Source organism: Lethenteron reissneri, chromosome 65, assembly GCF_015708825.2.
Source record: "Lethenteron reissneri isolate LAM-NWPU_2019-01 chromosome 65, ASM1570882v1, whole genome shotgun sequence".
In the NCBI taxonomy this organism is placed as follows: Eukaryota; Metazoa; Chordata; class Hyperoartia; order Petromyzontiformes; family Petromyzontidae; genus Lethenteron; species Lethenteron reissneri.
The window spans coordinates 8,649,290-8,666,236 of record NC_083843.1 but is presented as its reverse complement, the minus strand read 5'-3'; the positions used below and the strand labels follow the sequence as shown (position 1 = coordinate 8,666,236).

Sequence of the window (16,947 nt, the reverse complement as noted above, 5' to 3'; positions counted from 1 at the left end):
AGTGTGCTATGCCGGCCTTCATAGGGGCCGTCCATAAATGACGTCACGCGATTTCTGATCCCCCCCCCTCAAATATGACGTCACAAAGCTCTGCCCCCCCCCCCCAAAAAAAAATAAAACATGCCTAAAATAGCTTTAAACTATTGTCATTGTAGTGCATATTTAATGTGGCGCTGCACTCTGATGTTGTAGGAGAAAACATTTATTAAAAAGTCTATTTAATTAAGTAGAACGTGTTGTCTATATTCATTTAAAGTTACTCATTTTGACGTGACGTCACATTTCTCAACGCCCCCCCCCCCCATCGTCACAAATGTCTAACCCCTCCCAGGTGCGTGACGTCATTTATGGACGGCCCCATAGGTGCTCGCTAACAGCACTTGCCCCAACAGCCTGTGAAGGCTACACGGGGGATCTGTGTCTTTGTGTGCGTGAGTCTGTGCGTTGTGCCCGTTTCTCTGCGCTGCTCACACTCCGTGCTCTCAGCACGCACGACTCAGATCCAGAATCCTCACGGAGTCATCAACACCACCCACACCCAGTGCGGGGTAGAGCGGTTGACTAAACGAGTGGTGGACGGAGTGCAGCAGCTCCATGGAGTCGGCGCGGTAAAACGACAGCAGCCCCGCCTCCCAGTGCAGGTGACACCCGACTCTCCGGGGAGGATCCTTCACCGGCACTGAGGTCTTCACACCACCATGCCACACTGAGCAGCTGTTGTTATTTTTATATAAAGCCCAGGATGAGTCGTTGTGTCCCAGCCAGCACTCTTTACCACTCCCTTTCCGTGCGATCGTCCCGTACGCGACTCCAACCTCAAAGCCCCCCGCCGCACCCCCCACGTCCACCTCCCAGTAGTGCTGACCCGACGAGAAGCTCTCGGAGCACAGGGCTTGTGGATACCAATCAAAGCGGTGCGGGTGATCGGGGCGACCCTGGGAGACAGCGGTCCACGTCACCGTCCTGAGGTCCGAGGAAATCTGGAGGAGGTTGCAGGCCGAGTTTGTGTCCACAGTCGGTGAGCGTCCGTCTGCAGTAACGATAATCACAGTCGCCGTGTAACAACAGCACCACTATAACAACAGCACTCGTGCACTAACACGCACGTACACTACAATAGAGCAATTCATAATGAGCATTGTTATACAACGTTGTAATGCGTAGCTATCGGTGTGATGACATGTAACGGGCACTTTGTCAATCCACTGCTGGATGAGGGCCTCTCTACGCCGTGGGGGTCGCGGGGTATATTTGACCATACTTCACCACGCTGGTCACCGCGTGTTTGTGGAGGCAGGTGGCGCGGCTGGCGAGAGCACAGAAGTACAGTACAGCGGTGCGTTTGTCTGCCCCGCCATCTACATTTTTAAAAGTCGAGCTTCAGTTCAATATTCACTGTGTAGTAGATGTAAAACATGTGATGATACCATAAAAATGTGAACTGCTCTATATATTCTAATGCAAGGCTGAAAACTTAAAATATATTAAATGCTCCCAACATGTATTTGTTAAAATGTTTTAATTGAAATAGAAAGATCAAAGATAGAACAATTGTTAAGTTTTTTCGGTAAAGTCACGTAGGTAAAATAATAATAATAATAAAATAATAATAAAATAATAATACAATAATAAAATATAAATAATAATAAAATAATAGCGGCAAAATAATATTGAAATAATAATAAAATAAAAATTGCTAATACAACAATAATAATTAAATTAAATATTGATAAACTAATATTTATAAATAATAAAATAATAATAAGATGTTTTTATAATAAAATACTATCGAAATAATAATAAAATAAAATAGTATTAACTAAATGGTAAAATAATAAAATTAACTAATAATAAAATAATAATAAAATAAAGTGATACAGTAAATTTAGCTGTGACGGTCCCACCTGAAGACGGAGACTTGTGTTGCCTTCGAAACATCGTGATTGAATTGAGTTATTTTCATTTATTATTATTTTATTTTATTATTATATTTTACCAACGTGACTTTACCGAAACAACCTAAGAGTATGAATCCTTGCAGTCACGAAAGCTTCAAATCTAGAATTAATTGTTAAGTTAAATCAATACAATTTTAATAATAAAAAATAAAACACTTTTCAAAAATCGCAGCCTTTGCGATTTGCTAATCGCATTGTTTCAAATTGCGACTTCGATTTGAAATCGATTAATCGTTCAGCCCCCCTGTGCGGTAGTGCCCGTGGGAGGCAGTGGATCACAGCAGCGTGGATATCAACACCGCCGCAGCGTCTCTGTGTGTGTACAACAAACACAAACATCTCCCGTGTGTCACCTTTCACAGGCTGTAGGGGCAAGTGGTGTTGGTGAGCACCTGTGAAGGCCGGCACGGCACACGAGGTGTGTGTGTGATAGTGTAGTGGTGTACACTCGTGTGTGTATGTGTGTGTGATAGTGTAGTGATGTACACTCGTGTGTGTGTGTGTGTGTGATAGTGTAGTGATGTACACTCGTGTGTGTATGTGAGTGTAGTGATGTACACTCGTGTGTGTGTGTGATAGTGTAGTGATGTACACTCGTGTGTGTGTGATAGTGTACTGATGTACACTCGTGTGTGTGTGAGATAGTGTAGTGATGTACACTCGTGTGTGTGTGTGATAGTGTAGTGATGTACACTCGTGTGTGTGTGATAGTGTACTGATGTACACTCGTGTGTGTGTCAGATAGTGTAGTGATGTACACTCGTTTGTGTGTGTGATAGTGTAGTGATGTACACTCGTGTGTGTGTGATAGTGTACTGATGTACACTCGTGTGTGTGTGAGATAGTGTAGTGATGTACACTCGTGTGTGTGTGTGATAGTGTAGTGATGTACACTCGTGTGTGTGTGATAGTGTAGTAATGTACACTCGTGTGTGTGTGAGATAGTGTAGTGATGTACACTCGTTTGTGTGTGTGATAGTGTATTGATGTACACTCGTGTGTGTCTGTGTGTGATAGTGTAGTGATGTACACTCGTGTGTGATAGTGTAGTGATGTACACTCGTGAGTGTGTGTGATAGTGTAGTGATGTACACTCGTGTGTGGGTGTGATAGTGTAGTGATGTACACTCGTGTGTGTGTGTGTGTGTTAGTGTAGTGATGTACACTCGTGTGTGTGTGTGATAGTGTAGTGATGTACACTCGTGTGTGTGTGTGATAGTGTAGTGATGTACACTTGTGTGTGTGATAGTGTAGTGATGTACAGTTGTGTGTGTGATAGTGTAGTGATGTACACTCGTGTGTGTGTGTGTGATGGTGTAGTGATGTACAATCGTGTGTGCATTTATTTTAATTTATATATGCATTTTAGTAATACGTTAAGTCTAATTCTTATTTTATACAACCCCATTAATGTATATCATGCCATATTAAATATAATTTCTTATACTCTGGAACGGATTATTTCCTTTCCTTTATTTCTTATAGGAAAAATTAGTTTGGTATACGTCATTTTCGGTATAAGTCCTACCTTCTGGAACGAATTAACGACGCATACCGAGGTACCACTGTAAACTGAACTGGTGGGCTTAAGGGTCCTGTATTTATACTACTTTTGTATTACTGGAAAGTTCTTGAATGTTCTAGAAGTTACTACAAGTTACTACTCAGCACTGAATCTATCTGGAATTCCCATTGAAAATGAGTAAATTTCAAAATATCACTGTCTTGGTCACAAAAGCAAAGTTTGTGAGAAATAATAGCCATTTTGTGTACTTTTGAGGCATACGCAATTAGAAAATAACACTTACTGCCCAGGGACATTTTTTTTATTACACAGTGTAATGAATCCTAATAATATCAGCCATAGCTTGTGTGTGTCAAAGACTCAGTGCCGTTGATGCTGAGAGCTTCAGACTTTAACACGGAACCCTAAGAATCCTGTGTCTGAGTCTGTATCACACTGCCTCAAGCACTAATAATGAATCCTAAGAATATCAGCCATAGTGTCTCTGTGTTAAACACTCACACGCAGAATAGCAACAGCATCCTCATTCAATTATACACACGTGTAGGGTTAATAGAGCTCATGTAATACTCCTTTACACTCGTGTGTGTGTTGTATGTGAACGTAGAGGTATTGCAATACATGGGCAATAGTAATGTATCTGTTTGCACAGTGATACACGTGGTCAGCCACAGCGATAGCCCAGTCTGGCTCTGTGAGCCTCAGGTATTAGCATTGGACCCCAATAATCCTTAAGATGCTTTAGTAGGGATATAGCAGCCTCAAGCATTATGAATGAATAATGAGAATCCTTAGGCTGCCTTAGTATGGATATGAGCCTACATCATTAACAATGAATCCTGCGCATCACTACGGTGATGTAGTCTGGCTCCAGTCTGATGATGACATCCATTACAGAGAAGACTTATACTCGTAGTTTCATCTGCTACAACAGCAACCTTACTGGATAATACACGCGTGTAATATCAATGGAGCTTATGTAATAGTGAAATACACTCGTGTGTGCTATATATTAGTGTCTAATGAATACATTACAGTCGTAATGTTGATGTTTGCACGTGCCGTGTAGTGATAGACAAGGTTGACCAAGATTATGCCTTAGTCTCGCTCTGTGAGCCTTAGCCATGAACTGGGGAACATAAGAATCCTAAAAATGCCTTAGTTTGACTGAGCATCAAGCTGTTGACATGAAGCCTAAACATCTCCAACGTGTCTTAGTCTGGATGTATGATCCTTGGGCATTACCAATCAACCCTAAGTTTATATAATACATAAGAGGTTTTTTTGGGGTTAGATCGCGTAAATATCTAAATGTGTCGTTAAACCTGCCACTACCCGACACAGACAACTAGTAAGGGTTGTCACGTAAACAGAACATGCCAATTCGTCACTAGTACAGCACTCCGGTGTGTTGGAGAGCCAAGCCACAACTTCATTTAAATTTATATTGATGTAGTTATAAAAGCCATTTCACCATATGAATTCTGCAGGCCGCCTTTGTGTCCGCAGTGCTGATGGTTACAGGACGTACCCGGTACTCGTTTAAGCCAAGGGTTCATCTGGGAGAGGCTCAGAATTGGTTCTGAATCCACTCACCATTGATGATAGCCATGGCCGTGAGTCACGTGTAGGTGACCATGTTTGTAGCTCAGTGCTCAGAGCATCCCATCATCATTGCACATCCGTACTCACTCTCGCTCATCTACACATACGCATACAAACAGACACAATTACAAGACCCCCCATATAGCCCAAACAGGCTGTGGGGCAAGAATTGTTAGCGAGTGACACTTCAAGGCCGGTATGGAACATGAGGGGGTGGGTGGCCAGCACCACGTAAGGCCGCCTTTGTCTCCCAAGTGGCAGTTTTTACACACTACACCAGGTAGTCATTTGATGCTGAGTCGACCTAGGGGAAGCTCATGACCGGTTCAGAAAATTGTCACTGGTGTTGGCTGTGAACGGGAATCGAATTTGTGTTGCCAGGTTCATATTGTAGCACGTTAACCACTATGCCACCGCTCCGCAACATACACACAAGACACAATTACACGCACAATAACACACACACACAGGTGGTAAGAGTCCGTGGAACTCACACATGAATGCCAGCAGGTTGACCACAGCTCCCTGCAGGGCGCTGATCGTGGCGATGTCTTTTTTGCTGGGAGATGAGGGTGGATCTCCCTTCTGAGCGTCTCTCCTGTGAGACAAAAACCAGCAGTGACACACAGCATCATTACGCACAGCATAATCACACACAGCATCAGCATACACAGTATCATACTACACATCATCACATACAACATCATCACCCACCATCATCACACATGGCATCATCACACACGGCATCACAAACGGCAACATTGCGCATAGCATCACAGCACACATCACACAACCCTCGTCTTACACAGCATCATGCCACACATCATCACACAACATAACACAGCATCATCACACATCATCATCATCACACATAATCATCATTACTCAGCCCATGTTCCACACAAGGCGTCACCCCGTGTGTTAATCGGTGCAAGTTCATAGTCCATACCGGTTTGTCTCTTTCAGGTGAACCTGCAGGAGTCAGACACAGGGGGCGTGAGTCAGTTCACCTCCAGCCACGTTAACCACACGGTGATTGGTAGACGCGATGAGGCTGCACTCAGACATTCGCGTGGCCTAGTGTTGTTGGTTGTAATCAAGACAAAGCCATGGATGCATTAGGACTCAATGATTCTCATCAGCAAGGTGTGGCCTCTAAAACTGTTGCCACTCGGTACTCGATGTCATGGCAAGAGGCGTCCGTGGCACTTGACATCGAGTTGCAGTGATTGTGAAGCAACATTCAAAATAATGATCCACTGCGAGCGTGAATTACAACCAGAGCGTGGTGTTACCAGAGTCCATAATTTAGCAGGGTGAACATTTGTTGAGGCAAGCAATCTCGGGATTTGTTTCAACTTTCAAAGACTCATCAGCAGTCAATGCTGAAAATAACTGCTTCTGGCTTTCCTGATGTTAAAAGCCCTTCCGTGTTCAGCATAACTAATGGTTGGTATACATTTGGTAAAATGAAAAATGTAAATGTAGTGTCAAGTGGCCTCAATCTGATGTACATTACAGGATGATGCGGTTACAATTTGTAATGCCAATGTCTGCATATATTACCAACCAATTACTCGAGGAATTTGTGTGTTAATAGTTTTTTTATTATTTTGAAATTCAGCACTAGTTTATATTTTTATTACAATATACAAATCCAAGTTGGTGAACTTGACTCTACATTTACTTTCAGAACCCATGGGCTATATTTGTCTTGACCATGGAAGTGGTGTTATCTTGTGTTTTGTGTTGCAACGCATCTGCCAAGTTTACAAACGTAATGAACACGTGAACTGGGGCACTCGCCCTGGCTCCGTGAGTGCTCTACCTGCAAGAACGTGAGTGAGTCCCTCTCCTCCTGCAGAGTGCGCAGGCGCGTAGCTGCTGCCTGGAGCTCGCTGATCTCGTGCTCGTAATGAGCGATGTTCTCCTCGATCTGGGACAGCAGCTCGTGCCCCTTCACATCTACGCGATCCAGAGCTGCCCTCTCGTCCTCATCCAGCGTCACCCTCATGCGGGTGAACTCGCCTGAGATGTGAGCCTTGGTCTGGACCATGTAATCCTGCAAAGGGCGTGTGATGGATTCTATAAATTAATATTCCATGCTGTTAAGACAAAAGCCACATTGTTTTCCGGTTACTCCAAACCTATTTTTCCCTGCCTTCACGTTATGTCTTTGGACTCACATCCCATTGAACAGGTCGATAACTTTAGGTATCTATGTGCTATCTTGCCCTTCAAATTGATCATATCGTTTAATAAACAAAATCTTCTATATAAATAAACACATTGTCTCACCTCGGCTCCATCTTCATGTAGTCCAAGCTGCCATCCTCCCCACCTTTGACTCCTGTGAAATAATTGACCGTCTAGCCTCTTGTTCCATTATACCACCTGGCCGCCCACTTTGACCTTGATGCCTCCATATCAACACATTATTGCAACCTCTGTATCACCTCCAATTTATCTCCCCTGGATATGTTTAGAGACCACCACAGGGCTGTCTTCATCCTAATATTCCTTTAAAACAAATCCGCCAAGTATGTAAGCACCTCCTAACTCTGCAAATTCCCAGTCGCAACCTCAATAAGTACCTCCCTGTTCTCTCTAAAATTACCAGAAATTAAAACTAGGTTTTGCGACGCGTCCTTCCACGCTGCTGTTACTACCCCACATTACTGGAGTGTCCTTGCCCCTCAGCCTAGGCTGGGCTCCCTCCCCAGCCTCAAACACGATTAGAGGGCTGCGTAATGATTGAGATATGAACCAGTGCTGGACTCTACCTTCACCAACCTGCACTGACCCATGCAACTAAGTATGGCCAACTAGCCTCAATGATCAACACGATGTTGCGGAACCTTCGTCCAGAAGTGTATTGGTGAGGATCTGTAAATTATTTACCAAAACAGATAGGCACATGTTCTTGGTTCTTTCGGTAAAGATAAGCACATGATTCACCTTCTGCATAGATTCATCATTAAAAGTATTTTGTACACAATCTATTTGCCCCATGGCCTTTTGGGACTGAATTATTTTATCAGTACTGGCAGACCTCGCTAAATGCTCAGTATGCTTCCTGAAGTGAGTGCTTATCGAATCAGCGCAAAAATGGGTCATTATACTGTTGTATATATCAGGATGTGTTCCCATCAGCGTTATTGCTTTCGGATTAGGGCTTCATTGGGGTATCGGTAAAAGCACCAAGAATACAGATGGTAAACATTTAATCAATATATTTTTTTTATAATAACCTCATTAAGTATGACATGCTGTGCATAATACTGTACTCCTGCTACCATGGCAGCAGTGGGAGACGAGGTTGTGGGAGCTGCTGCACTCCCAGTCTGGGGTCATTCTCAGAGAAGAGCTCCAGGACCTCCGTGAACTTAGCAGTGACCTCAGTCTACATTTCTGTGACGAGGTTTCTTTTAGATGGAGCCTGGAACTCTATCCTGGTCGAGTGAGTTCTCACCTCGCTAACATAAAAAAAATTGATTGTTTTAATTTTTTTTATAAAAATCGTGATAATAGAATCATGGGGGGTGGCGTCTGGTTGGCTCAGCGTGCGTCGCGCTCATTGGCTGAGCGAATGATTAGGGGTGGGTACGTTTTCTAAGCCAGCACTGCTGCGTGTTCCCACTCGTAAGGGCTTTATACGAGACTAGCTGTACCTGGTGAAACATTCACTGATCTATCAGATCTTAATTAAACATTCACGCATTTTTGTTACTCATATTTTTCAACAAAGATTGATATAAATACACAATTGCCATATTCTGGGTTTTTTTCCGACACTAGATTAAGTGACTCACACGATATGACTCTTGATCGAGCTAGATATAATTGTATACTTATTGGTTTTTTCGGTAAAGTCACGTAGGTAAAAAATAAAATAAAAATAAATTAAATCACGACGTTTCGGAGGCAACACAAGCTTCCGTCTTCAGGTGGCACCGTCACAGCAAAATTACTGTATCACTTCACTTGATACAGTAATTTTGCTGTGACGGTGCCACCTGAAGACGGAAGCTTGTGTTGCCTCTGAAACATCGTGATTTAATTTATTTTTATTAAATTTTTTACCTACGTGACTTTACCGAAAAAAAACAAAGAGTATGGACCGTTTCAGTCACAAAAACTTCAAATCTAGAAAAGATATAATTGCCCTTGACTAAAAACAGACTTAGGTAAGTTAATGCATTTTTCATCAAACGTTTGACATTGTGACTTATTGATTGTAAATAAAAAAAAGCCAATCGTATGGGGAATTGTTAGCGTATGAAACTGAATGTTAATTTCGTGTCTAATTGAATAAGTACACTGTCGGAGGTTGCTCCATCGATCATTTTTGCTTCGATTATGCAAGTTTGTATTTGAGTAAAAGTAAGTCTTGTACCATTAAGTAGTCCTCACAATGACATTAGGTTTCTAAGGAGCATGATAACGGCTCCTACTTTAAGTTTCAGTTCATGAGAAGGCATTCCGGTTGGAGTAAGACTTTAACAATTCTTCCGGGATTGCAAGTTGATCAGCAGTATCATCACTCACAATAGTATCCACGCACTAGAAAAGCACTCAGCTCCATTGTTGAGATAAAAAAGTCTGCATTTGTAACATTCAGTATTGCGCTTCATTTAAGCTGTTCAGGAGTAATCGTAGAAAAGTAAATGTCACCGTATAGTTGCGCAAATGTATCTTGATTTTCTGGATAGCAGTGTGAGTGTAATGTTGCTGTATCGTCTGTTTTTCCATCAACAACGTCCAGGAGCTATTCCACAAGTTCCGTTTCACTTTCCCAGAGCTCGCAAATTCTGTTTCAGCTTCAGCACCTGCAATTCTCCCCAGAAACGATGCTTCTTTATACAAGAGGCCGTGATCCACGTAAAGTAACCAGTAGGACTTGCCTCCAAATTGTTTACATTTAACTGTTCGATAACCCAATAAGCTATCAACAGCCTGGCATACGTGTGTGCTTCATCCCAGACAATTAGTTTCGATTGGAATATATTTGTGGCTTCGTGTTTGGCTTTATATTGCAAGTCAATGTTGCAGTTATTTTCAACAGGATTTTAGAGACTGAATGAGCAGATCAGCTTCCAGCTAATAGTTTTGCTGGTATTCCTGTTGACGTAACTGGTGTTGCTATATCCCCTTTACCTCTAATAGTAGAGTGACATAGTGCTGACTCTTGTACAGCAGCTGCAACTGTAGGTGGGCCGTTAGCACACACGCCATTGAGCATATATGTGTAGGACTTGAGTTATAGCGCGCCACATATTCTCTTCCACTGTTGCTATGCGAGCGAGCAGAGTACAGTGGGGGGTATGTGAGGACAGGGTTGTTGTTGTGGGATTAGGTGAGGGGGTAGTTAAGTGTTGAGACAGGTGTTCGGGGTAGCCGGGGGGACACAGGCCAGAGATTGGCTAAGAGGGTAATTGGGTATTACCTGGCATCGCGCTGGCGGCAAAAACAAGGTCACGTGAGACCGGGGGCCAGGGGGCGAGTAATAAGCGGGGGGTTGAGATAATTAATGGGGATTAATTGGTATAGGGATATAAACCACAACGCGACAGCGAGAGGGGGTCTTCTGGTCGGCGTCTTGGATGGAGCTGCAGCGACGGTGCCCGGGGAATCGCAGAGCAGGCGGTGACGGTAGTAGAGCAGAGAAAGAGTGGGTTAGCAGCGACAGACGGAGTGGAGATAGAGAGACAGTGATAGCGAGAACGCAGTGTGCGAACAGGGGTAGCCATGCATCTGAAGGATGCAGTGTAGAATAGCAGTAGAGTCGACAGACCTAGCGAGAGAGAGAGACGCGGAGGAGACGCGGCGCGGCGAGAGAGAGACGCGGAGGAGACGCGGCGCGGCGAGAGAGAGACGCGGAGAGACGTGAGGGCACGGAGCGACGCGGAGCGGAGTGAGGGCACGGAGAGACGCAGAGCGGTGGCGCGGCGGAGGTGGACTCTTAAGCGGAAAATAAAGAGAACAAAAAGACAGCCGAGTACGAGTCCTACATATGCGTGTGTGCTGGTAGGGTGGAGGAACTGGGGCAAGGGTCACGGTAGACCTCGTGGGGAAGCCCCAAGAACCCTCTGGTGGGTTCGAGAAGGGAGGCGTGGCTAGGGCGGAGCCAAGCCGCGCTGAGGGGAATATAAGCAGCAGAGCGAGAGCTCCAGGCTGCCGGTTCTGGGAGTGGACTCGTCTCTTCGTCGTCGCTACCGCCTTCACCTGGGCATTGCGCGGCCGGACAGTAGTTTGCTGTCTCGATCGACGCCATCGGTGCAATGCGGCAGGGTCGTGTCTGGGCCGGGTCGTGCGGCAGCATGGTCGTGAGAGAGGGAGCCGGAGTTGGTGGCGTGAACACAACAACAATAAAAGGGGAGGACGGTGCCTCTTGCGACTATCCTGTCTCTGACTGAGTGTGTGCGACGCATGCCACCCGCACACACACACAAGCCTCCAACAAGAAGGAAGAAGAGACCTATGACACTACACTTCGAAAGAGTGATAGATGCCATTCAGGACAATAGCACGGGATATATATATGCAAGGAGACAGAATAAAGATTCGTGGACGACATAGATCTAATGGAAAATAAGATGCATAGTCCTGCAGCAAAGTGTTCATACGCTCAATAAGTTAGGAAAGGATGCAAGACTGAGGATTAACGTGGAAAAGAAAAGGCAAAGACAATGGTGTTCAGAAGGGATACATTGAGAAAGAAGCAATAATACAAAGCAGCAAGATTGTGAATGTAAAGGAACTTGTATTCCTTGGGACATCTACTGACATGGGACAATGACTACACTAAAGACGCAATAAGAGCGAGAATCGCAAAGGCAAAATGATTAATGGCAGGATTTAATAACATCTGGAGAAGCAAGAAAATCAGCTACAAGAACAAACTGAACATCATAAGAACATGTGTGTTCAATACAGCTTTGTATGCTTGCGAGACTTGGACATTAACAAATACTGACAGACATAAGATATTGGTACTCGAAATGTATTGCTATAGAAGGATACTGCATCTAAGCTGAACCCAAAGAGTGACCAATGTAGAAGTAAGAAAAATATGGCACACAGAAGAAGACCTAATGATGCAGCAATGATAAGGAAACTGGCACTACACATATGTAGTATGGAAAACAACAGGCAAATGAAAACTATTTTGTTGTTCAGAAATATGGAAGGAACCGGAAAGAGAGTTAGACCTCACAGAGAATGGATTGACATTAAAGATTGGTACCAGAAAGATGTGGCACTACTAGAGCATATTGACAAGACAGAGAGAGGAAAGTGGAAACCAATGACGACATGGGCAGTAGAATCGTCATGATGATGTTCACCAGGTAGGGCAGTGGTGGTGTGGTGGTCATCAAACTGTGTGGTGAGTCATTTATGAATGGGTGCTGGGCTGTCTTCACCAACCCACATTGACCAGCATGGTAATGTATTGTTAAGCAATCTGCTAGCATGAAGGTTGTGGCAAGGCCTCAATGTTACACTGGTTTAACAAAGGGTATAATTTATCCATAAGAGTTATTTTTAATACATGTGTAGTGTAATAGTGCCGGCTGGTGGACAGCGGCGGAAACTGAGGTGGACAAACAGTACACACGCCGATGAGGGTGTGCACGGTGTGTTGGCAGAGAGAAATAACTCAGGCAAGGGTCATGGAGGACCCCATCTGGACGCCCCTGGAACCTGCTAGCAGGTTTGAGAAGGGAGGTGCGGTCAGGGCGGAGCCAGGCCGCTCTGAGAGCATAAAAGGAGCCGAGAGTGGGGTCTCGGGGCTGCCGGTTCTGGGAGTGGACTTGTCTCGTTGTTGCTGTCAATTCGTTGCCGTCATCACTGCCGTCTTCACTAGATATTGCGCTGCTAAAAGTTGTTGGCTCAGTCGGCATGGTCAGTGTTTGACCGTTAGTGTTGTGTACAGGGTAGGCTAAGCAACTGTGGAGAGTGTGTGGACAAAACTGTGGAAGTTGATAAACAAAAGGTGCCTCCTACGAACCTTCTCTCCGAATCATTGAAACTACAAATGCACAATGTACATACATGATATATATCTTGTGTGTTGATTAACTGTGAATAACCCAACCAATAGTAGATATCAATTGTAATTTAGATAAATACACGAACCCCATCCCCTGGTCTCCGAACCTGATTGGCTCACAAGTGATGACATCGCATTTATTTATTTATTTAAGAACAATTCTGGCTGTGGCCTGATGAAGCTGGTTGCAATTACCGGTGAAATGTCATACTCAAATTGTAAATGTTGTGGGTTTCCTCTCCAACACATCGGTTTGCTGAACTAGTAATATCTAATTGGCATGTTTTGTTTATGTAACAAACCTTACAAATTGGCGGTGTTGGGTGGTGGTGGGTTTAATGACATATTCATATTGTCACGATCTAACTCCAAAAAAAACTCTAATTTGAACAATAATAGTCGCAAAAGCCTAAGTGTTAACCTGGTGTAAATTATTATTACCATCACAAGGTGACTTGATGGAGGATATAAATCAATATTTAGCAGGCCGAGGTGTAGCAATGCTCATGACACATTGCCAGGCAACTCTGTCCTGGGTTACACACCATGCTGAGTGCAGGCCGCCTAGATTATGATGCCTGAGATCGGCCTCAATCGTGCGCGTTCAGGTCAGCCTCGGCCTGCCCCTGGGCCACCTCCAATCCTGAGTAAGGCCATCAATGATTGCACACAGTGCTCTGGTGGGATCATCCAATGCGTCAGCCCTGCAATGTGTCCACAGAGCCAGATCCTCCTGGCTGTGACTGCTTCAGACAGCAACTGTCATGCTGTTCATCGATGGACTCCGGTATTTGAGATACATTCGCAGAGTGAATGTGAAGTCTCCGTCGCAAGCAACACTGGTCAAATGCGTCCAGTTCTCTATATGAGGATATGCCTTATTCTAGGTCATATATTTAGTTAGAATGTAAATCCATGCAGTTGATAACAAATAGGCTCAAACCCATTCCTTGCAGAAATGTTAAAAGTATACGCAATTGCATCATTATCGGTTGCCTTATACCAGGAGTGGGGAACATTTTTTCTGCCAAGGGCCATTGGACATTTATAACATCATTCGCCGGCCATGCAAAAGTATCAACTTAAAGATTATCCCGTTATATTTGGTCAAAACATTTGATTAACTCACCCCTAATGTGATGGTTGAAACTGCCAAATAATTTCGCGAGTTTTATGCGGCCCGCGGGCCGGACGTTCCCCACCCCTCCCCTATATGCACAACACCAAGATTCAGTCATTAATACATCACAATGAATGCAAACTGAAATGCAAGTAAAACAAGTTTTAACATTCCATTACGTATGAATTGTCTATTGTATACTTGGGTGTGTGATGAAACAGTTTTCCCTGCGTTCCCTGTCATATATCTTCAAGTCAACTCTTGTGTTCTAGAATTAAAGAGCTAAGATTTTCTATGAAATTTTATCACAATCTTTACTTCTTTTAAGTGTTAGTTTTTAATCCAATGCACTTTTATATTATCAACCCCATAGAAAGTCATTCAATTTATCCCATATACAGCTTTGCAGTGGTACTAAAAATGTACTTGTTTGTTATAAACGTTACATTTTAAAATCCACATTCAAGCGGCAATATAAATAATGTATTGCTATTTCCAATGATACTGAAGGCTCACTTGAATCTACGTAGTTGTCCTCATAGAGAGTCACAGACTTTACGCAGGGTGGAGGCAACGAAGTCACAGAGCCCAGACGTCGTACCTGCACGTCCTTGCGAGTGGACTTCATCTGTCCCACAGATGCCTCCGCTTTCTTCCTCTTCTCATCCACCGCTCGCGTCTCTTCTCCGACTCTACTCTGTAAGAGACGAAGTCACCAGAGGAGACTCCACTCCTTGAGCGGCTTCCTCTCAGCCCCACTCCACACAGAGCCCTCCACAGTGACAGCTCTAGAATTGCCCACCAGAAGAGTGCCAAGGAAGTCAGCCTGGACTGACTTAACAGTCTGTAAGCAAGAAGGCACAATGAAGAGAGAATAATAACTTCATGTTTTCTTTAATGCGATGTGGAAGTTGAGAATTTATCAGCTCGTGTCCAGGTGTTGTAGAGGCCACAGCAGGGGACAGGGACATGATCGTTCAACACAATGTCTCTTCACTTCACGAGCAACGTCCAAACACGGCCTTCCTCCAGCACGGCTCACTCAAAAAGCCTCGACCCACCCTCCTCCTCCCTGCACTCAAACTCCTGTGCCTTCCTTTCCCTGCCAAAACCGAATGGCTACCTTGAACTGAAGCGATCCCATTCTCACACACTGAGGTACTCGCCTTCCGTGTCTCATGCTCATCCTCCAGTGTGTCGACATCATGCCGTCTATGCTCTCCGGTAATGGTACAGGTCATGCACACCAGGCTCGCGTCCTGCTTGCAGTAGAACATGAGCTCCTGTTTGTGCTTCTTGCATCTTCTTTCCTCCAGGCTGACAATGGGAGCCACCAGGACATGGTCCTTCAACTTGGGGTTTTCAGATGAGGCTTCAGGTGGGACTCACACAGGGACATCTCACACCTGAGGCAGGTCTTCACTGCAGGAGTCTCCCCATCACCACAGGCGTCACAGAAGACAACTGCAGCCATCCTCTCTCCAACTCTGAGCTGCTCCACCAGGTTGGCGAGCGCCACGTTCCTCTTCAGCTGGGGTCGCTCAAGGAAGGCCGCTCGGCACTGCGGGCAGCTGAAGCTGCTCGCTGTCTCCCAGGCACCGTCCAGACACCGGAGGCAGAACGAGTGTCCGCAGCTCAGCGTGGAGGGGCAGTCAAACGTGCCCAGGCAGATGGGGCAGCTCAGCTCACTGTCGACACAATCACTGGGAGACGCGCTCGCCATGGCACATGGCTTCACTCGGACTCAGTCGCTCGCCGCGGCTCACAGAGGAGCTATCGCAGCAGCAGCTGCTCACACAGCGGAGACGAACAAGGAAATGAACTGACTTCACCTGCAGTTAAGTTATAAATACCTCGAGACACGCCCTGGAATGTTCCACACGGCGGCTGGGCTCACCTGTGTAGACGTGGCGTTACAGTCACGCACTGTGTAATAGCTAAAACGTATTTTTGTGTTTAGTTGTTCTCATGCACTTCCAATTAGCACGGTTGGCTACGTACGGTGTGGAAGAACTTCAACATACATAACTTTGACCGGTCTCAAGTGATATAATAGTTGTACAAACAAAACTCAGCAGCAGCAGCAACCCGGGACACAGCAATAATGGTTTGTCCCACAGGCTGATTGACCGGCTAGGTCAGGCTGTGTGCATTGCACAATGGAACCGCACCTTGTACAAACATTCTGATGTAAAGGTGAACTTGTTTTTTTCCATCTGTGTCTTTATCCAATTTTTTTCTTGCAAGGCCTGTTTGTTTAAGCTTCACAGTCTGTAATCGTCTTCCACCTTTATCAACTAATATTTAACTACTGGCTTCATGCGACCTCTGTTCATCTGTCAAATATATTTTAGTTTTTTTAATCCTACCACACCGTTTTATTCTGGGTGGACGGTGGTTTTATGTATGTTGAACTTCTTTCACAGCGTACATAGTCAACCATGCTAATCGGAGGTGTGTGGGTGAGTGAGTGGGTGAGTGTGTGGGTGAGTGGGTGTGTGTGGGTGAGTGGGTGAGTGTATGTTGAAATTATTTCGCAGCGTACGTAGCCACTCGTGCTAATCGAAGGTACGAGCGAGTGAGTGGGTGGTGGTGAAGATTGAGTGAGTGAGTGGAGTGGTTATTTGGTGAGAGGGGAAACAGATGGGCAGGAGGATGGCGTGAAGGGTGGGCGAGCGGGCGGTGA

At 44.8% G+C, this 16,947-nt stretch overlaps 1 protein-coding gene across 1 annotated transcript; it reads right to left on the bottom strand.

Moving 5' to 3' along the window:
• Positions 1-348: 348 nt before the first annotated feature.
• LOC133359569 (E3 ubiquitin/ISG15 ligase TRIM25-like) lies at positions 349-16,062 on the bottom strand. The gene is given in 7 exon segments (XM_061578013.1): positions 349-1,030; positions 5,583-5,686; positions 6,038-6,060; positions 6,917-7,150; positions 14,863-14,958; positions 15,428-15,621; positions 15,624-16,062. Coding segments are annotated over 7 exon segments (1,560 nt in total). The 5' UTR covers positions 15,985-16,062; the 3' UTR covers positions 349-482.
• Positions 16,063-16,947: the final 885 nt, after the last annotated feature.